The 21,457-nt window shown below is 41.8% G+C and overlaps 2 protein-coding genes across 4 annotated transcripts; both read right to left on the reverse strand.

The window, feature by feature from the left end:
• Positions 1-414: 414 nt before the first annotated feature.
• On the reverse strand, positions 415-2,977 carry noxred1 (NADP-dependent oxidoreductase domain containing 1). Of its 2 annotated transcripts, none has more exons than XM_085143867.1 (6): positions 2,713-2,977; positions 2,403-2,587; positions 1,314-1,494; positions 1,072-1,226; positions 750-948; positions 415-662 (listed from the first exon to the last, which is right to left on the reverse strand). In XM_085143867.1, the coding sequence occupies exons 1-6, from the start codon at positions 2,823-2,825 to the stop codon at positions 527-529; spliced, it is 969 nt and encodes a 322-aa protein (XP_084999993.1). In that variant the 5' UTR covers positions 2,826-2,977; the 3' UTR covers positions 415-526. The 2 variants fall into 2 exon arrangements, with proteins under 2 accessions (XP_084999993.1, XP_084999992.1); XM_085143866.1 differs by having other exon boundaries at positions 2,668-2,977.
• A 131-nt stretch (positions 2,978-3,108) lies between these two features.
• Positions 3,109-20,926, reverse strand: atg2b (autophagy related 2B). 2 transcript variants are annotated; one of them, XM_085143831.1, is made up of 42 exons: positions 20,516-20,926; positions 20,247-20,409; positions 19,968-20,120; positions 19,776-19,878; positions 19,435-19,597; positions 19,175-19,354; positions 18,960-19,056; positions 18,686-18,850; positions 18,418-18,569; positions 18,152-18,239; positions 17,673-17,937; positions 17,417-17,579; positions 17,174-17,266; positions 16,874-17,062; positions 16,402-16,675; positions 16,205-16,313; positions 15,934-16,132; positions 13,121-13,263; positions 12,739-12,896; positions 12,460-12,635; positions 11,922-12,072; positions 11,548-11,750; positions 9,576-9,656; positions 9,337-9,443; positions 9,155-9,247; positions 9,003-9,073; positions 8,855-8,931; positions 8,603-8,773; positions 8,389-8,521; positions 8,113-8,309; positions 7,750-7,976; positions 7,550-7,667; positions 7,275-7,466; positions 7,094-7,195; positions 6,929-7,007; positions 6,639-6,849; positions 6,483-6,552; positions 6,316-6,398; positions 6,094-6,215; positions 4,725-4,879; positions 4,462-4,611; positions 3,109-4,378 (listed from the first exon to the last, which is right to left on the reverse strand). In XM_085143831.1, exons 1-42 carry the CDS (start codon positions 20,675-20,677, stop codon positions 4,148-4,150), a joined length of 6,219 nt encoding a protein of 2,072 aa, XP_084999957.1. In that variant the 5' UTR covers positions 20,678-20,926; the 3' UTR covers positions 3,109-4,147. The 2 variants fall into 2 exon arrangements, with proteins under 2 accessions (XP_084999957.1, XP_084999956.1); XM_085143830.1 differs by having other exon boundaries at positions 17,673-17,916; positions 18,128-18,239; positions 20,516-20,677.
• Positions 20,927-21,457: the final 531 nt, after the last annotated feature.

Consider the following 21,457-nt stretch of genomic DNA (forward strand, 5'->3'; position numbering starts at 1 on the left):
GTGAACAGTAGATGAAGGTCCAAGTTTTTTGCAAGAGGCTGCCATCATCAAAGTAGCTACAGATACAACTTAAAATTGGTTCTTTCCCAAGTCGCCTGTGCTGTATAGAGACAACACTTGTTCATCCATGAGTGCATTTTTTGATGCTTTAATGTTTCATAGGTCAGTGTTGAGTGGCTTAATAGAGAAAATAAAAAACTATATTAAGCTTGAGACTTTTGCACAGCACTGTAACTGTACTGCATAAAAGTATCTGAAGTAAACCTATATCTACATTTCACAAACTTTAGTGAGTCCTTCATGTTATGAACTTATTTTCAAAATTGAAAATGTAACACAGTAATACAAATTTTGAATTGGAAGCACACTGACCAGCCTCATTATTTAAGACAGGTCACAAAAAGCTAAACAGACTTTTATTTACTTTTTAATTTTTCGTATTGTTATGTATGCTTTCAAAATGAGACATGGTTCCCCCAGCAGAGTTCACCTATTAGTGATTTTAATGCTGTGGCTGATCAGTGTGTCACTTTGCTGGTGTCTCCATCTGGGATTTATAAGCTGCAGAGAGGCACTGTTGCACAGATTTACTGCTTGATAGAAAGCGCAGCAGCGGGGTCTCCCTGATCTGGGCATCCATAAGTGAAATCCAGGGAAAAGGCCTTTTTGGAATAAAGGTGAAATATATAATTATTATTTAAATGAGATATATGACAATTTAAAAAACAAACAAACACTGATCTACTCACTCATCTGAGAGAAGAGAAGATGCATAGGATGAATTGATGAAACTGTGTGCATTTAATTGCACAGTGTCTCCACATTTTTCTTTAAATATTGATTTAATTAAGAGGAGAGCCTCACTGGATCCCAGACTGGCAGAGGTGCAGATATTCAACAGGATATACAGCACCGCACACACCCAGTTCAGACCCAGAGAAATACCTCCTACACGTGGAATCAAAAAGTACAAACTAAGAACAGAACTTGTAAAGAACTTGTTTAACTGAAGCTCATGCAAAATACTTTGTCACATATGAAACAAAAGGAAAAGATGCTGAAGTGACATACCTTTCATTGTGAGAGGACACGATGCTTCTATCAGCAAAGGATCTGCTAAAGCTGAGGCCACATGACTGCAGGACAGCCAAACATCCACAGTGTCACAAGAGACAACGTCATACTTCGGCTTCAGGATGTAGTCGTGTCCAAGAAGCTTAGCTAATCTGAGACAGTAATTCAAAAGAAAGCGATTCATTGACCCAACCCCCCAAAAAATGACCAGTCCTATGTGTGTGTGAATGTGGCTGTACCTGGTGACGGGAATGGCAGAGGTGAAACTGTACACAAGGCAGTGTTTTGCCAGATAAGAGCCGAGATCAACGCAGACTTTTGGGATTTGAGAGGGCAGACAGCAAAGGAAAAGAACATCCGCCCATGCTGCCAGTCTGCGATTGTCAAAGAAACATTCAACTTCTGTATGGACAAATTCCACTGAAACACAGAACATACAACGATCTTAGCAAACACTTTTTTTTTTTATCAGTACACACGGAAGTTTGGTCCAAGTGCAATTTAGTTAAACCAACACATGCTTAATGATTAACTCAAGAATACCATAGAGTCACAACGAGCAACCAATAACTATTCATTGTCTTAAAAGGACATAACTGAAAAAACAAAACAAAACAACAACAACCTAGCTTAAATCTGCTCAAAAATGCATCTGGGTAGCTTAAAAATTTAAGACTGAAGAGAGTCATTAAGGAAGTGTATGGAAACGCCTCAGATTACCCACTATCTGAAACAAAGGAGCTTTAGCTTCTCATCCCTTAAGCCAGCTTTCTTCTGATTGGCTGCCCCTTGCAAACAGAAGGTTTGACCATATTAGTGGTATCCACTCTGAGTGATATCATGAGGAGCCAACAGTAGGAAACCTAGCATTTATAGCCACATGAACAGTGATCTTTCACCTCACATAGATTACTTCAACGAAAGACAAGCTCATTATTTGAAGCTTTGACCGTGTCTAATATGAGCATCCACCACTGTAACGCTCTATAAACACACAACAGAATAAAAAGGAAATAGGTCCACCACTTTAAGATTATGTGTCTCATGACATTTAAAGCCTCTGTCACAAGAAATTATTATACTCATATTGTATATAGCATTTGTATTCTATTTTATTCGATTGTATATAGTATTTAATTTTATTATATTCTATTGTGTACAGTATCTTATGGATATACTATTCCATTGTTTTTTCTATGCAACTTTGCACTGTCCACTGCTGTAACAAAACAAATTTCCCACGCGTGGGACTAATAAAGGTCATCTTATCTTAAATCCACTGCATCACAAGCATTTTTCTCAGATTTGGGCTTTTTGTGCGTGCGTACCTGCTAACTCTGGTCTCCTAGTGGAGATCTTAATATGTGAGGGTTTGATTTTGGTCTTTTCAAGAAGTGCTAGGCACAGCCGTTTTCCCAGATGGCCCATCCCAAGTATACCCACGCGGAGGTCGTAGTCCTCTCCTGGTGCCACTGGCTTTCTGATTTTCGCTGTGCGCCTTTTGATGACACATCTATAATACAAATGAATGAAGCAGCTCAGATTAAAATATACTCAAATGACTGCAAGACTATACGTGTGGGATGAGTTCACCTTAGCGAGTCAATGAGCTCACACACGAAAGCTGCGTGCGCGCACCCGCAAAATGTCAGTCCAGCCGAGCGCGCCCGGAGGTAAAGTAACTTCTTTTCGTCGTCAGCGAGCCCGCTCTCAAAACACAGAGTGCTCAGGTCGGCGACTATGTCCACCATCACCAACACCCTTTACAGCACACAGTTAAAACATTAAACCCCTTAAAATAGTCCAAGTCTACGCTCTTAACACTTTTCAATGGAGATTTGGGAACCAGTTCTGTTGCCATGCCAACGTCAACTTAGCGAGGTTAGGCTTTCAAAATAAAAATCACTTGACAGACGGACGTATAGTTTTCAGAATAAAATATATAAAGCAAACGTTGAAATATGATGCTAACACAACTCCTAAGGTTTACAAAAATGTCCAGAGTCTAAGTAAATAAACACCAACCAAGCACCGTAATTTCACCGTTTTTATTTCTCCATCATGCTTTTAATACAAATTCATGAGTCACCTGTACATATATTTACAAGAAATAATACTCTTACCACATAACCAAAAAAGGAAGAAAAAAAATAATAATCAAGACTTAGCAACACAATTGATCACATCAGACATCAATATATAAACATACAGCTTAATAATAATTAAAAAAACTAAACAAATGAGATTATCAGTACATTAAGACTTTACTTATGGATCTTGAGTAGATTCACTTTGTCAACAATTCAAAAATGTGAGCATGAGACTGTAAGAATAAAGCAGTTTTTAAATTTAAACCGCAGCTTCTTTTTTTTGTTTTTTGAACCGCAGCTTTTGTGAAAATTATGCAACAAAAATTGTGAAACCTTAGAACAAGTCTGGATAACCGTCCCATTTCTCACTTGTTACGCTTCAACTCAGTTAAAAGTGCTGATTACAGAGCTTTACAAAGATGCAACACATTCAGTTTCTACATTTGTTCTCTCATATTTGCACGAAATGCTGCTCATTAGGAATATTTACAGTAAGTGACAAGGCCCACATACAGTACATCTTATATAAATTAAGGGTCATTACACCTAGAATATTAGTGTTTGCTGACACAAAGTAGGATAAGAGAACGCAACCACACAATCTGTAAACAGCTGTTTGAAAATGAAGCAGATGAAAGGACCTATTCCTTCATTCTTAAGCCTTTACATTTTAAATTTGTATGGTCTACCCTACAACATAGCATCATACACAACAACATTATAAGTGCTGCTCAAACTCACCCTTCTTCATCCATTTGATTACACGCATACAGTTGGACAATGCTGATGACCATGAAGGCACTGTGAGGCATGTGATAAGCTGACACAAGCTAAAAATCACAGTAGCTCAAACTGCCACAGGATGAACACCATTTTATTTACACCGGCACTCGCTGTCCACCTTTTCCCTTCTTCAAAAGCACACCTATTAAGCTGTAGCTGCTGCACAGTCATTGTTTCAGTTTTCCATAAGGCAATGACACTTACTCGTCGCCCTGCCTCCATTTTTGCGACTCCTCCTGACGTGCATCGGGGTGAATCTGGTTTCTCATCCCACCCAAGACATTTGAAGTCGCCTCAGTGGCCATAATGAGTGGCTTGACTACTGCAGGTGGAAGCTGGCGGAGAACTCCACCGACTGCCCCAGTCATACCTCGCTGCTCGTGCTCCCGGGTGGCTGTGTCGTAGATGGTTAGTGCAGTGTCTGTGATCCCCTGTGGGAACATTGTGCAGTCCTTAACACATCTTTTCTTTCACAGAACTGAAGGTTTTCCTATTTGTTTTTGTTTTGTTTTACCTCTTTCACCACAGTGTAGGCTTTGGCTACACCTTCTCTGAGGTCGACAGGCTGATGAGCCAGTCCATAATGGGAGATCCGTTTTACCCTCTTTGTGTCCCTCTCATCAGGCACTGGAGACACCATGTCATACGCTGTCTCAGCGGCTGCCTAAAAACAGAAAAAAAATTATATATAACAGACAACAATTAATTGATTTTTCTACGTGCTTTACAGAAGGAAATGCATGCAAATATTTTATTAGCAGCAGTGGACCAGTTTACCTGAATAGTCCGCACCATCCTGTTTGTGAGCTCCAGGGCAGCCATAGCTGTAGAGGTTCCAAAGGAAGCCGTGCCGCGCTGAAATCCACGGACTATCCGGCCATCCTTCCTGTACTGTTCAATCGGGAGCCAGACCAAATCCCTGAGTCCGTGAACTGAATATGAAAAAAAACAAAACAACATTGACAGAGGAGTAAAGCAACTGAAAGTCAAAGCTGACCTCAGCTCTCATATTGGAAATGACTTTCACAGCAGTTTCTGTTCCAGATTGTTCTTTATTAAAGAAAAAGAAAGCGATTAAAGGTGATTCTGAAATGCCAGCAACAATAAAGAAAATTTTGTCAAACAAGGAAATGTTGACTCAAGGAACTTTTCAGAAATTAGAAAGTTGTTGGGCCAAGCACCAGGCAACTCTTTTACAAGTCAATTAAAATGAGAGAACAACAAAAATCAGACTAGTTAACAAGTCTGAAAGTAAGATAACAGTCAGTTCACTGACAAGTTAATGTCTGGGAAAAATCGTGATTTTTTTAAATCTTATTTTTTCATATTAGACAAAGTATAATAATAAAGTGTAATAAAGATGTGCTAAGGTTATAGGTGTCAGTGTTACAGTCCACAGCTAATCCATTCAGTTCAGTTCTACACTGTGTTAATAATTGCGCAACAGGAGCAATGCTTCGATTGCTAATGGGAGAGTGAGGCAATATATAGGAAGTTAACATCCGAGCTTCAGCAGCTTGGAGACGCTTCTCTTTAACTACAGCAGCAGCTTTCATTCGTGCATTTCCAGCAGTTTGAACCATTATCCAAGGTGTCCGATCTGAACTACAAAAAGTTGGACCTGTGCATTCTTAAACTTCATTTATTGCTGGCATGTGCAATACAACTAATACACATCAGTTTATTCTGCTGCAAGTAGCTAACACGAGCACTGCTTAGCTTACATGTTAATGTTTATAGACCTGAGCAGATTATGGTTACACACTGCTCATCTTATTCATCAGTGTGAGCTTACAAGGCCTGCTAATAACTGTTTATTGTCTAGATAAGAACACTGCAAATCCACACTTGTTCACAGAGCTGTCACTTGTGTTCCTTTTCACTGTGCTTGTTTATATCCACTCACAGGAAAGAGAGTGTGTAATGTTGCTGAGGTATAACTGACAGTTGATGTGCACTGTACATCAACAAACATTTGCATAATTGGATTAAATAACTAGTATTTCATGTCTTGATTAACAAGAGAAGCAACATTTAATCATGTAGCACATCCCAACTGGCCAACAAGAACAAGGTACAGCAACAGCCCTGTTCTTAACAAATACAGTAAACCATCTGAGATGATCCCTTGAACCGTTACACTTACCCAGTTTTACCAGAGTATGAATAGGTGCCACACCACTCAGCAGTCCTTGAAGCTGGTTTGTCTTTATGTCATTTAACCACTCATTTATTGCATAGGAAAAGAGCTTATCCACACCCAATAATCTGAAACACAAACAAGTATTACTTTAATACGGATCACTGTGTACGAATTATGTTTTTGCTAATTTATTGTCTCATGAGATACATTTTGCGGTATACTTACCCCTGCCTGTAGCACAACTGCCTCAGTTTGAGCTCTGAACAATTCAGCTGTGTCAGCCCGAAAATGATCCCTGCAAATGTTCCCTGGAACGAGGTACTCATAAAAATCATTCATGAAGCACTCATAACATAACGTGGAGTTAATCAAGTCCTCTCTTAGACAGTTACCTGGTCCATAGACACGTGTTTCCCATGGTAGTCCAGGCGAATGGGAACCTCAGAAGTAAATCGAAACTCCCTGTTAAGATGACAAGGGGTTGCTGAACACAAACAAGCAGTTTGGAAAGTTTAACGGCTTAGTGGTCAATAAAAATAACCTCTAACCTAAAGAAGATGGGTTGGTCTGTGAAGGGAGAAGCAGAGGCTTCACTGTCATTTGCGTCTTCCCTGCCGGATGTAGAGAAACCGTTTTGGCTCAGTCGTCTCTGTGCAGGCACCGAGATGATTGGGGCTGGATCCTGGCTCCCACCAGCGTGCTTGGAGAAGCTGCAAGAGATCTCTGGGGCAGCCACTTTCTTTGTGGTAACACAAACCGCTAAAACAGACAAAACATTAAAGATGCATGAGATAAAAGTAGGATTCCTAATAATTATACAGTTTTGTGGCAATCTTACCTTCTTGAATAGGTGGTGAGAAAAACTCAACTTCAGTAGCAAGACTTGTAAAGAAGTCTCTCAAGAAGAACAGCGCATCCTTCAAATAAAGAAGAAGCTATCACTTAAAAAGATAATGCTCATTGTTTGCCAGGGTTAGAGAAATAATTTGTACCCAACTCTTACCTGATCAATATTGAGGCGAAGAGGCATTAGAGTGACCCGTAAACAGCACTCTGGGGGAGCCTGGCCTGACTCAGGACACATGTGCATCGCCTTGACTGTCAACTAAGACAAAAAGTGCACACACATGGTTACGACAGGACAGAACTTACCATGATTACCACGAGTTTGGTGCTTTCCTCACCATGTTAGAATGGGCTTTTCGGGGCATTTCCTTGCTAGAGTACAAGTAGAGGAACTTGTTCATCTGGGAGGTAGCTAGTCTGTCTCGAATCTCCAAGTCCTGCACAGAGAACACCTGCCGGGACACTGGCTGGTCCACTGCTGGACGAGACACCACTGAGATCTGGGGGTACACCTCGTGCTGGAATCTCACCTGAAGAAGCAGTAAAAGAGAAGCTGAAGAAATCCCAAGTTGCATTTCACAAAATAATGAACATGTATTTCTGCACAGCATACCTTGCTGAGTTGAATCTCCATCAGGACATCAGGATTCCTTCCCTTTCCACCACTAACCCGCCCTGAAGCCTTCGCTTGTCTCACTGGAGTTTGAGATGGGGAGCTATGAGGTGTAGATCTGCAAGACAGAGTAAAGACCAGAGTTAAGTAAATATGTCTTCCTTTTAACAAATGTAAAGAGAACCCAGTTTATGACTCACCCCCGGCTTCTAGCAGGAGAAACTATGGAGGTCACACTCCCGAAGTCTTTTCCACCATAAAGATGCCAGATGACAGAGATCTCCTTAATGAGGTAGCGAACCTCTGGGATGGGAAAGTTGGCTCCACGGCTGGAATCACTTCCATCCAGAGGCTGACTGAAGTAATCGTCTTTGACTTCTACTGGCTCCGAGGATAGCTGCTTCACCACCGGCTCCTGATCTCGATCCTGAACACACATTTTTCTTACAGTCAGTGATCGACTGTTTTTGCACAACCTGTTTATGCCTATGCTATGTAGCCTCTTCAAGTTAAGGCTACACAAAAATATGTAGCCTTAACTTGAAGAATGAGTACGTCCCAACCTCTCCTCTGGAGCTCGGAGTTTCCAATATACAAAAGTCGTCAGTCTCTTGGGCCAGATTAGGGGCTGGTGTGATGAGAGGAGAAGGAAGCATGGGGTACGGGGGGCTTAAATCTTGGCAATTCCCACTTTCATCTGGGAACAGGAACAGGTCTGAGCGAGGTGGTTCTTGGTCTTGAATCTGCTCCTCAGGTGTGCCTGCAGTGGTGTGAAATTCATAAAGTAAAGACTCCTCATGGGTGAAACACGTTTTTACCTCACTGAGCGTAGTATTTACCGTTCTGCTGCGGCCCTGGTACAGGCTGCCCATCAGTCTCTTCCATAGCGTCACTCATGAGATCCTGTAACATCTGCTGCTCAGTCTCAGCGAGGAGCGAAGTCTGAGATGGTGGTCGGCTAGAAGCCTCCAGCTGTCCAAAAATACACTCAGAATAAACTTGTGCATATGGTAAAGTTTGACAATTATGCTTTAACTGAGTGACACTGCTGACCTTGCTTTTTTGTGTAGTGCTGCTGTGCTTGGTCTCTGGTTCAGCTGGGGGCAGCAAGTCTCCATAGCTGGCTACATACTGTATGAGGTTCATGAGGGCGGCACAGGAGTCCGAACAGGTTCTGATATGGATCACATCACTGGAGCAGCGCAGCTCGAATCTGGGCTCCGACTATCACCCAAGAGACAGCGAAAATAAGTGTTTGTAAAAGCCTGTTTTTTTAAAATGGGAATATAAATAATTAACACTTACCAATTTTCCATCTACTCCAGGTTTGACTGCTGTTATCCTCAGCTCTAAGGTTCCCATGTCTACCACTTGGACATAATCTGTGAAAAAGAAAGATTTGTCAAAGCTTCATGTAAAGTCACATTCAACACCGTTTCTGAAGTCAACTTACCACGAGCTAGATTTACAGAGACAGCATTACTTTTGTCTGAGAGGAACAGAGCAGCTTCGTCCAAAATGATCCTGGAAACAACATATTTTACTAAATAATGTAACCTCCACACATTTTTGTATTTCAGAAGAAAACCAGTTGCTTTTTCACACCTAAGTGTTGATGAGGAATTGTCTAGAGAGACGCTACTGGAGATGCTGAATGTTTCTACAACCAGCAACGATCTGAGTGGCAAGTACAGGGGTCTGCAAAAAACAAAATAAAATCAAGCGTCACATAAGAACACACTCGGATAATAAAATTAGCCACCATTTAGTGTTTTGTTCTACTTCACCTGTAGTCCAGAGAGCAGCTCCATAGGTGTAAATGTAGTGTGGTGACAGACGTAGGAGGAGCGTAACCCAACACGGGTTCATCAGAAACATTCAGAAAGTCAACAATCTGTTGTAGACAAATCATCAGTAAGATTATGAATACCTGGTGTTATTGCACATTTCTTCTGTGCTGTGTAAACACATCATATGAAGGTCAAATAAAGCTTATATGACAGCAGCCTAAGGCAGTTTGTTTTACCTGGTCATACCAGCCCAAGCTGGGAGGGACCACTCTGTGCTGGAGTGTAGCACCTCTCACCCCAACAGCAACCAGAAACTCCTGCATGACGGAAAATTAGAAAAGGGAGAGCACAGCGAGCACATTACTTTTAAATTACGTGGAATTTACACATTACAGCCACAGACCTGAATCAATTTTATTGGAATTCCACGTGAAAGACCAACACAAAGTGGTGTACATATGAGAAGTGGAATGAAAATCATACATGATTCCAAACATTTTTTTATAAATAAATAAATAAATAAATAAATAAATAACTAACTGCAAAGTGGGGTGTGTGTAATTATTCAGTCCCCTGATTCAATACTTTGTAGAAACACCTTTTGCTGCAATTACAGCTGCCAGTCTTTTAGGGTATGTCTCTACCAGCTTTGCACATCTAGAGACTGAAATCCTTGCCCATTCTTCTTTGCAAAACAGCTCCAGCTCAGTCATATTAGATGGACAGCGTTTGTGAACAGCAGTTTTCAGATCTTGCCACAGATTCTCGATTGGATTTAGATCTGGACTTTGACTGAGCCATTCTAACACATGGATGTGTTTTGTTTTAAACCTTTCCATTGTTGCCCTGGCTTTATGTTTAGGGTCGTTGTCCTGCCGGAAGGTGAGCCTCCGCCCCAGTCTCAAGTCTTTTGCAGACTCCAAGAGGTTTTCTTCCAAGATTGCCTTGTATTCTGCTCCATCCATCTTCCCATCAACTCTGACCAGCTTCCCTGTCCCTGCTGAAGAGAAGCCCCCCCAGAGCATGATGCTGCCACCACCATATTTGACAGTGGGGATGGTGTGTTCAGAGTGATGTGTAGTGTTAGTTTTCTGCCACACATAGCGTTTTGCATTTTGGCCAAAAAGTTCCATTTTGGTCTCATCTGACCAGAGCACCTTCTTCCACATGTTTGCTGTGTCCCCCACGTGGCTTGTGGCAAACTGCAAACGGGACTTCTTATGGTTTTCTTTTAACAATGGCTTTCTTCTTGCCACTCCATAGTTGTCCTATGGACAGATTCCCCCACCTGAGCTGTAGATCTCTGCAGCTCGTCCAGAGTCACCATGGGCCTCTTGGCTGCATTTCTGATCAGCGCTCTCCTTGTTCGGCCTGTGAGTTTAGGTGGACAGCCTTGTCTTGGTAGGGTTACAGTTGTGCCATACTCCTTCCATTTCTGAATGATCGCTTGAACAGTGCTCCGTGGGATGTTCAAGGCTTGGGAAATCTTTTTGCAGCCTAAGCCTGCTTTAAATTTCTCAATAACTTTATCCCTGACCTGTCTGGTGTGTTCTTTGGACTTCATTGTGTTGTTGCTCCCAATATTCTCTTAGACAACCTTTGAGGCCGTCACAGAGCAGCTGTATTTGTACTGACATTACATTTACACACAGGTAAACTCTTTAGTCATTAGCACTCATCAGGCAATGTCTATGGGCAACTGAGTGCACTCAGACCAAAGGGGGCTGAATAATTACGCACACCCCACTTTGCAGTTATTTATTTGTAAAAAAATTTTGGAATCATGTATGATTTTTGTTCCACTTTTCACGTGTACACCACTATTGATCTTGTGGCTGTAATGTGACAAAATGTGGAAAAGTTCAAGGGGGCTGAATACTTTTGCAAGCCACTGTATACACACAGCCACATAAGTGGACTTATTTAATAAGCAACACATAACAAAACAACATTATTTCTCTTCCACAGTAAGGGTTTAAAAATGTAATAACCACCAATAATGAAACATGGCGATTTCTCAATTTTGACTGGGAAGTAGATCCAAAACTCATGGACAATATGAGTGCAGAATAAAGCCTGCCAGCCTTAATAACTCAAACATAAGTACTCTATGTACAGAATGTGACACTTGAGTCTGTAGTGGACTTGCTGAAGTGGTTCGCAAAAAATCTGTGGAATACACACAGTCCTCTGTTTTGAGTATCTGACCTTGATGTTGCGTTCTGCATTCTGTGATGAGATTTTGACAGCGACAGAAACCATGCTGCGAGCTTCTAAACCGATACCCTCCGAAGGCGTTGACAATTTTTCTGAAGATGTTTCTGACTGGTAGATGGTTGGCTCTAGCCAATGGGGATGTGTCCCGCATGGCAATTTGATGTCTGAGACGGAAGTGCCTCCATCTATGAGTCCTGGGGATATTAACAGATTGAGTCATCAGTGAAAACGCATAGTCGTGCCATTAGTACAGTTCTAGACAGTTACCTATACTTTTATATATTTTTAGGTACCATTATCACCACATATCACTCACAACATCATAAGACAATAGTGACATTACACACAAACAGGAAGCAGCTTACCTTGGTGATACATGCAGATGCTGCTGGTATGAAAGCAGATGTAGTGCTGATCTTTAAAGCCTTCATACTGAGTGACGCTGAACAAAACGGCATTTTTCACCTCCAGCCAGAACTCGCCATGTTTGTTTTTCAGTGTGGTTTTATCCTCCTTCTGTAAAAAACAACAAACTCAACTCCACTGTCCACATAACAAGCTATCCACAAATTTCATTGTTTTTTTGGTGCACTTTTTTTTTTTCCAGGCAGAACAAGGGTGACCACTAGAAGTGCAACAAAGGGGAGATTAAGTCTGGTCAAGTTGCTGCAGATATTGAGGACTACCACAGCAGCAACCTGTCCATGCTGTCTTTAGTGAAAGACACAATGGGAGGGGCCCAGCTGGCTGGTTAGCAGCAACTGAACTTTTAAAGCTGGAGTGAGGGGACTGTCCACTTTTAAATCAGTGATGGATGTTGTTGATAAAATAAAACTCTGACGTCAAATATATTTGGCCAGCAAGCCAAAGTAAAGCCTGTGTGTGGAAAATACTGAAGGTTACCTTGGCATTAGCATGAAGACACATAAGGCCATGATTGACACTAAGATTGACAGAGAAAAGGCTCTGGGAGTTCTTGCTGTGGGCTTTGGGCTTCTTCTTCTTTCGAGATCTGAAGCCCAGGTCAGCGGCAGGCGAGTAATAGTGCATGTTCTCCTCCTCTGATCCACTGGTCTCCTCTGCAAAGACAACAAAACACACATTTATGAGCAGATAAGTTGTAGTTTAAACATGACATCATAAGTGACTAAAGAATTAGGTGAAAACTCTGTTCTGTCGCACCCTCAGGACCAGTGGAGCGGAACTGGCTAAAGCTGTCCTTGGAGTAAGTGTTGATCAATTGACTGGCAACAGAGAGCCCAACTCCATATGGCATGTTCTCTACAGTCTCCACTGGGGATGGAGCAGTGGGCTCCCACAGCAGAAGGTCATTGTTTATCCTAAAATATTTAGAATATGGATAAGAATTATTAAATGCATAGAGAAGAATATACAGCTGAAAAGGTTTTTTCCCCTGATATGACAGTAGCTGGTGAACCTGAGGTCCAGTAATAAGCAATGTTAACTGGCTGTTAAAGATGTGTGTTGTAGATAAATTAGTTAAATTAAAGATAAATAAATAAGAGGCAATGAAGTTGCTCTGGGTGAATGCCAAGTGACCTACCTGTTGTGTAGTTTTTCATAAAATGCCTTGCTGGGGAGTGTTAGCTGCACATTAGGGAAACACAACTCAAGGATGAACCGGGAGTTATTCATCGTTTTTTCCTGGAACACAGTCATCTCACCGACATCACCAGGAATGACCATCTGGAATTACAAGATTATAATAGTCAGGGCTCGCAAAATCGCTAGCCCGACGTCCCGGGGCTAGCGATTTTTCCAGTCGGGCTACCAAAATCTAACTCAGCCCTGCCCGTCGGGCTATCATAGGAAGGAAAATATACGTCTGCGCTTTTACATTCTTTCGCCAATGTAGCTGAGTAATTATGTCATTGGCATCGATGAGTCACTGTCAATATGTGACATATTGAAATCGCGTTTGAATTTGCGCTTGCTTTTCGCTTTCACTTTCATTTTGCGATCGCGCAAACGGTGTGTAGAGAGCGGCAGCACTGATTGGTGAGTGACGATTATTTGCGCACCAATTCCTCTGACATCGTCTTATCACTCATTAGCTTACTATTCAAACGCGACAAGTGAAATCTCTCGCAGAAAGCTTAAACATGTGAGAGGTTGAGTGCGCAAAGAATCGCTGACCGTTATGCAAGTACGTGTGTAAAAGCAGCAGGATTTAAGCCGGTATTTTAGTTCTGCTCAGCCACATAAGACAGGTCAGGGTGAAGAAGGGGCAGCCAAAGAAAAGCTTACCACAAAACGGAAAAATTATGACAAATCAGACTATGAGGCAAAAAGAAAGCGCAGCTTTTTTGGTTTCATGGACAAAAGAATTTCTGTGGCTGGAATATGACGAGCTAAATAACATGATGTTCTGCCAGGTGTGTTGTGAGTTTCATTTGATTTCTGAGTCAACAAGTGCCTTTGTTACTGGGACCAGTAATTTTAAGAAAGACCCCATCAGGACCCATGAGAAATGCATTATTGCCCAGTGTGCAGTATATCTTTCCCAGAACAAACAGCAATTGCAAAAAAACATACTAAAAGTAAACCAAGCACAACAAGAACTCCTGAAAAAGCTGTTTAGAACAGCATGCTATATTGCAAAGAGTGAACTACCATTGGCAAAATTTAGCAAACATCAAAAAGCAAATGGCCTAGATCTTGGTTCCACTTACTTCTTACCCGTGACTTCAGTGGAAATTTCAGATTCATGTTCTATACAGTTCTTACAAGTTCATAGAAATTTCTCTTCAATTTGAACCAAGTATTTGAGTTGATGGTTGTAATTTTTATACAGTTGTTGTGATTTGTATTTTAACATATTTTTTTGATTATTTTTTGTTTCCGTTACAATATTATACTTTAATGTATAATATTGTAACGGAAACAAAACATTAAAAAAAAAAAAAAAAAAAAAAAATTGCTTTCTTTTTTATTCGGGCTACCAAAAACACAAGAATGCCTGCCCGAAGGGCTACCAGAGATTTTGAAATTTTGCGAGCCTTGATAGTGAATGTAAACACAACTCTGTCACCACCTGTTTTGTCAGCAGGTTAAGTACGCAAAGCAGAGCTATTGTACACCTTTGCATAAAGATGCACCTGCCACACATGTAAATATATTACCAAATATCCTCGCTTCCCAATGCAAATAAATCAACTTGTACATTTTGCTCCAGCTTTGGACCAATGCCATTAACAAAATAGCAACACCTTTCAATTGACAAAGAAAACTGGAAAAGTATTTAAAACAAAACAAAAAACACATGAAGGACTCTGGACATCAAATGTATCTTTCAATAGTATTTTCAGTGTATTAATGCCTGCATCACTTACTGCCTTTGGAGAAGCAACTTTGTGGACTAGAAGTAAATGTAATGAAATACGTGCCTGACTGGTGAAGGTGATGAGAGTGACACAGTGAGACAGAATGGAGAAAAACAGCAAAAGATTTGCATGTAAAAGATGAGGGAGGGGGGCAAGAAGGACAGAAGGTACGCTACTGGAGCTTCAACAGTGAACATTCAAAACTTTAGATGTGGGGGAAGGAGTGGTGATGCTGTGATTTCATATTACATGTAAGATGATCACTCTGAGAGAAAGTTAGGCAAGATATACACGTTTACTGTAGCTGTGTCATAAGAATAGATTTAAAGCAACAAATCTAAAACTCATAATGTAGGATTGCAATAACATGCACAGCAGCAAAACATCACTTTGAGCATCTTTCTCACAACTATAGTGATACAGACCTATAGTGATAGTTCAAATTAAACATATTAGTGGATTATTCCAAAACAACCTTGTTGAACGTTATTCCCTGTTGCTCAAGTCTGGCAATTCTTTCAAGGAAACATCAAAAAGCAGCACAAAAATTTGGCCTCACATGCAGGTAGAGGTGTGTGTGTGTGTGTGTGTGTGTGTGTGTGTGTGAGTCTAATGACTGTGGAAACTGATACAATGTTCCACAATCTATGATATATACACAATGGGTTTTCCCACTGGTTACAGCTCGTCTGATATAATTGAGTCTTTCCGGCATACACACGTGTCACAAGCTTTCAGTTTCCACATTACATTAAACTGAATCATATTAGGAATGTCCTCCAGATAACATGTGTCAAACAAATATGTGGATATATAAATCTTAAAGACAGATGTGAGCTGAGAAACGTTCAGCTTTCTGCAGAAGCGTCAGAAAGCAGCCGTTTAGTGTAAGGTTGTCTGGTAATTATTCACTGTAGTTTTCAGGTGCAGGGGCTACAATGCAGATTTGAGATGCTACAGTATGAACAGTTAAAATCACAGAGACAGTCGTGTCAAGAATAGGTTAACTGGACATTGTTGACCCAGAACCTACCTCTTCATTCTCATACATAACCCTACGTGAAGAAAAGGGTGATGGCTCTGGCTTCCCAAAGTCACATACATCCTTCAGTGAATGAGCAGCCCCTTCCTCCTCTTCCTCTTCAAGAGAATGGTCCTCAGCCCCCTCATCTTCAGCTGTCGCACGCTCAAGGATGGAGTGGACTGCAGTTGGGTTCATCTTGAGCACAACCCTGCACAGAAAAATGTATTACTGACACTGCTAAACAAAGAGATATCTATATTGGTTGGTTATGTGATCTTACCTTGGCCAATCAAATTTTACACTTTCAGATGTGGTCATGTCTCCATCCATTGTGTGTGACACTCTGAGGAACCGGGCAGCTGTTTGATCATCCTCTTCCTGGAACCTCCCTGTGCAAACGGGTAAAAGTAAAAACAACTAAAGTCCAAGTCAACAGACAATTAAATCTTCAGAGGAGCTTTTGAAATCTTGACACACCAGTGAGTTCCTTAAAAGTGAGCTCCATTTTGGTTTGGTCAGGTGAATTGCCACCCATGAATTCGGTTTTCAATTCCAGCTCTTCCAGCTCCAAGTACAGCGTTTCTTTCTGTAGGGACTTCTTGAACCAAGGGCCCCTCTCTTGATCTGAACGCAGATCAGGGATGGGGAAGCGCACAGCAATGCCCAGCACTGGCGCATTAATTGTCAGTGACACATGACAGTTGGCAGGAGTATGGCTGTCATCAAGGAAAACCTCTGTAAAAGCCTTGTGCTGTGAAATTTATGAAGAAAGCCAAAGATGGAGATTAGATGACTTTCATATATGCCAAGTACAAAGAAATGTGAATTTTCTATGTACTGACTTACTGTTTGTTTTTTGTAGGAGAAAAGCAGTTTGTGCCTACACTAAAACCTCAATGTCAGAACATATACACAAAAAGCATAGGCTTACATGATGGACCACACTTACCAAGCTGACATGTTTATTGTAAGATGTATACATGTGGGAGGCCATCGCCTCTGTGGTTGCTAGTTTCTGAGGCTGCAGTAGTGAGTTTAGGCGGTCCACAATACTGATGTCCAGCTCAGAGTGCACAGGACCCAGCTCCACCTGGATCTCAGCTTTCCTGGGAATGGTGCTGAGACGCACCTGGCCGCCCTGCACAGCGAGGCAAAGGGTTAAAAGTAGAGGCCAGACACTCATTGTGGAGGAACAGCATTTGATTGTTAAAGCGTTGTGGTTTCATATTGAGCTAACAGATGCAGTTACCTGAGGACCTCTGCGCTCAGCCTGTTTGTAAAGCAGGTGAAGGCAGGTGGTAAGCGGCGCATCAGCACTGGCTTTGGTGTCAAATGTCAGCAGCTGAGGTGTGAGAGAAAAACTAAAGTGAAACACTAATGTCAAGACAGCTGCACCTTTCAAGTGTTCTGTATAAATACATGTACGCAGTGTTCAAACATCCAAAGCGTTATGCAGTGAGACATGTACGAAGCTTAGGCTTGAAGGTCTCACCTCAGTATATTGAACTCCTTTTTGCAAGCCACCAATAACAGCCTCAGAGGTGAACAGACACTCTAGAAACTCCATCTGGTTCAGGGTAATGTCAGTGCTAAAAGTCCTTAAGTTGGATCCCTGCCAGTGATCATAGTTTAACTTCAGACCCTGGCCTACAAACCTGCAAACATAAGCCCAGGTGATTCAGGTGATCCGATTCCTTCACATACTCATTCCTTCAGAATACAGGAATTAGTTAAAATTAGAAGTGCACCTGAGGTGGTCATGAGGACAAGCCTGATTAAACACCGTCCGAGACTGAAGGAAAGCGGCTGGCTCAAGCTGTCCTGGGCCCACCATGCTGAAAAAGTGTGCAGCCATGGGGCCGAGAGGACTGGGAGCAGCATGTGGTGGCGGCAGCGGGTCAATGTGGAGGACTGAGACAGCCAAACTGCCCAGTGTCAACCTCAGCACTAACTCTGGCCTCGACTCATCACTGTGGGTTTTGGACGAATGGGCTGAAACAAACAGCGAATAATGTCCAGCTACAACCATGTACATAAACACAAAGGGGGAACTAATCTTGGGAATATTTCAGCATAAGTCTTTTGATTGAACATAACCTGTTCAACAACTGCTGAAACTGTTTGCTTCACACACTGGATAAACTGAGGGTGTATGAGTGCATAATATATGTTTATGCATCTATTAATTTACTGTAGTGCTTACAAGTTTGCCTCAACAGTTTCTGAGGCAGGTGCGAATCCCGTGACTGGAGGGGAGTTTCACAAGTCTGCTTCTCTCTTTGTCGTGGTACGTCCATATATTCATCCCACAGAGCCTACAAAACGCAGATGAAAATGAAACACTACTATTCAAAATATTTATTTGTATAACTCATTTTTCCTGTATGAGATCACTAACTACTGAGTTTCCAGACCATTCAGAGTCCTTAATCTCACCTGATTTAAACCATATTGAACGTTTCTGTAAGCATGATCACACAAATGAAGGCTTACTGTTGCATTTCCAGAGGGAGATTCTCCTGGTGAGGCAGAGTAGTTACTGGTGAGTGACAAGTCCAAATCAACAGTGGGTGGTTCACCCAGAGGAGGCAGGGATGACAAGCTATGAGACATGTCCATGTCAGCCATGGAGAAAAACACGTCGTCTACATTAGCAAAACAAAAAAGATTAAAAAAAAGGGAAAAATTTTCATCAGAAGAGCTAATCAATCACCAAAATCAAAGAAAATGTAGACATTACAGGATGGTGCTTCAACTCAACCTCGACTCGACACAGTTCTAGTTGTTTGGCTTTCAAAGAGGTCAGGATCTGCTCCTGGGACGGCAGTATCCTTCTTTAGGCACCGGTTCAGTTCCATATGGAGGCGATACTCATCCTCCTGCTGTATTGGGCGATTTTTCCTATCCTTAGTCCATTCCTGTGCACCTTAAATGAAGAGTTAGAAATACACTTACATTCACAATTTCTAAATAACCCCGTAAGACCCCATCTGGTCCCAAAGTTCTCCATCATCTCGAAAGAGAGTGGTTCTCACCTCCACCAGAGAAGGCTCCAAATAAGTCCAAAAGAAGGTGAACTTGCCGTGGGGACAGCAGAATAATCAGTGTATCGATCTGTCCAACAACATCCAGCTGAGAAGAAAAGTTGGCGAAATTTTGTGAATATTACCCCAAAAGTCTCTTACTGGATAAACAACTTGGGAAATTGATTTCCTCGTAAATCTTTGTGATTCAAAAATAGATAATTTACCTTTGCACCAGGCATCGCTAGGTTATTTTTGAGAGTGAGGGACAACTCAATTTTGCCACAGAGGCTGCCAACCTGCACAGGTTCAAAAGGCGCTGAAGAGGATACAGGCTCTGTGAACTGGGGATGCGGCTCGCATATTATTTTTGGATTCCAGCTAGGTGAGAGTTTTGGCTCAGTTTCCTGCAAAATACAGAAAGACTTGATTAAAAAGGCCACATGCATATATACAACTCTTACAATGTGAAATTTGCTACACTAACCGATGGAGTAGGTGACGATTTACAAGCAGCGCGAGACGCATCAGAGAACTCGTCCCAGAATACAGTAATTCCCTCCATCTGCACGTTTTTATGTGCAAACGTGGTTGGCTGATGCACATTGACACTTGAACTCTCCTCACCTGTTTCATCGCAGTACACAATCCTGAAGAGAGACAGTATTTGTCAGGGGAGATCAAGTATTAAAATACAAACTTCTCACTAAACATCAGCACCAGTACCTCCCCATGCTTAATGTGTTCAAAACTTTGACCATATATACCAATTTGAAGTAGATGATCTTATTGTGGAAACTGAGGTGCCACTGACTGTCAAAAACTTACTTGTTGATTCGAATCTCAAGAGCGATTCCAGTTTTAGAATTTTCTGGAATGTGTTCGACTCTAAAAACACTGTCCAAAAACGTCACTTTGACTCTTCTCAGAACTGTGAGAGAAGAAATTTAAAAGACATTGCTTTACACAGTATTTGTGAGGTAAACCTGCTGAATGCCAAAAAACACAGAAGCAATTTACCTGTTTCTATCGTCTCTGCAAACTTCTCCAGTCCTTCAAATGGCTGGAAGCTCTCTCCCATATCATCGGTTAGTTTCTGGCTCAGGCATTCTTTAGCAAGCTGCATGCTGCTTGTCATGAAACTGGACCAGTACATGGGTTCAACGCCAGATGCTGGAAGCATAACCAGAAGTGATTACCTTATTTGTCTACTCGTATGTATAAAATAAAACTTTACTTTTACTAATTTTAAGCTTTTTCTCAGGTGTTGTAGAGGGACAAATGTATATATATCCTTACCCACTCTTGGTCTTGGTCTGAGAACCATCTCCAAACCCTTGATTTCTAGGGCACAGTTCTCCTGCAGCAGTGCTGCCCAAGGGACTGTCAGAGAGATGGTCTGGATGAACCCTGTGATTACCTCAAAAGGAGCATCTGCAGTCTCCAGTAGCTCATTGAGTGACTGAGGAACAAAATAAAACAAAAAAACATTAGAGGACCTCTTGGTTTATTTAACTGATAATTTAATCTGGCGTATTTTCAGCTACACACACATGCACTACACATACCCATGTATCCAGTGGAACCTGTGCAAGAGACCCAGTGCCTTGATAAAGGTCTAGACTGAGTTGATCCAGACTAAGCTTTTCCTGCAGAAAGTTGCCCAGGTACCGATGCAGGAGGTACCTGCAGGCCCGCTTTTTAATGGACTCAGAAAAAGGCCAAGGCATCTTAACTTCAGCAGGTGAACAACACACAGGTAGTGTAAGGCGTCCTGATGCTCTGCACGTGCAATCCTACAGCTGCTTTAACAGCTACAAATTAGTCAGTGACGTTACAGCTGTGTCATCCCGTTGACCCGTCGAGAAGGCGTGACCTCAAACATCCTTCATCACCCCCAATCTGGTACACTTGGGAGGATGTGATGACACTCGGAGATGTGTATGGGGATTGGTCCGACTCCAGTTTGCTACGCCTGCAGGAAAAACATGCAAATGGTGCCCCCCCTCCCTGTGTAATTTGACACTTGACACAACAAGTGACTTAACATAAAATACTCGAAAACAGCAAGCTAAATTAATGCTAATGCTTTAGTTTAAGGTAGTTTTAAATTGCTTGCTAGCAGCAATCAGCGTTGTAATATAGTGCAATCTAGACTGTCGATTTTTTTTTTTTTTTGCTTAAGCGTACGGTGACCCCGTTTAAAGCCGGTGCAGGCCTTGGAAATACCTGTCAGCATGTCACAAACTTGATGGCACACATTTACCCATGGCTATATTAACCTACACAAAGCTGTCACGCAACGGCAGGAACTGCGCTTTTATTGTCGGCAAGACAAAGGCAAGTCATTGAGCTAACTAGCCGGCTAGCAAATATGACGTTAGCTAGCTTACCACCTCTGTGGGAAGAGTGAGGCAGCATTAGCATTGCCGGCTAACGTCAAGCTTGGCATTTAGCATGGGTGCTAACCCTAAAACCCAACACTAACTAAAGATATCTACCCTCACACG

The sequence above is a fragment of the Neolamprologus multifasciatus genome, chromosome 19, assembly GCF_963576455.1.
Source record: "Neolamprologus multifasciatus chromosome 19, fNeoMul1.2, whole genome shotgun sequence".
Classification (NCBI taxonomy): Eukaryota; Metazoa; Chordata; class Actinopteri; order Cichliformes; family Cichlidae; genus Neolamprologus; species Neolamprologus multifasciatus.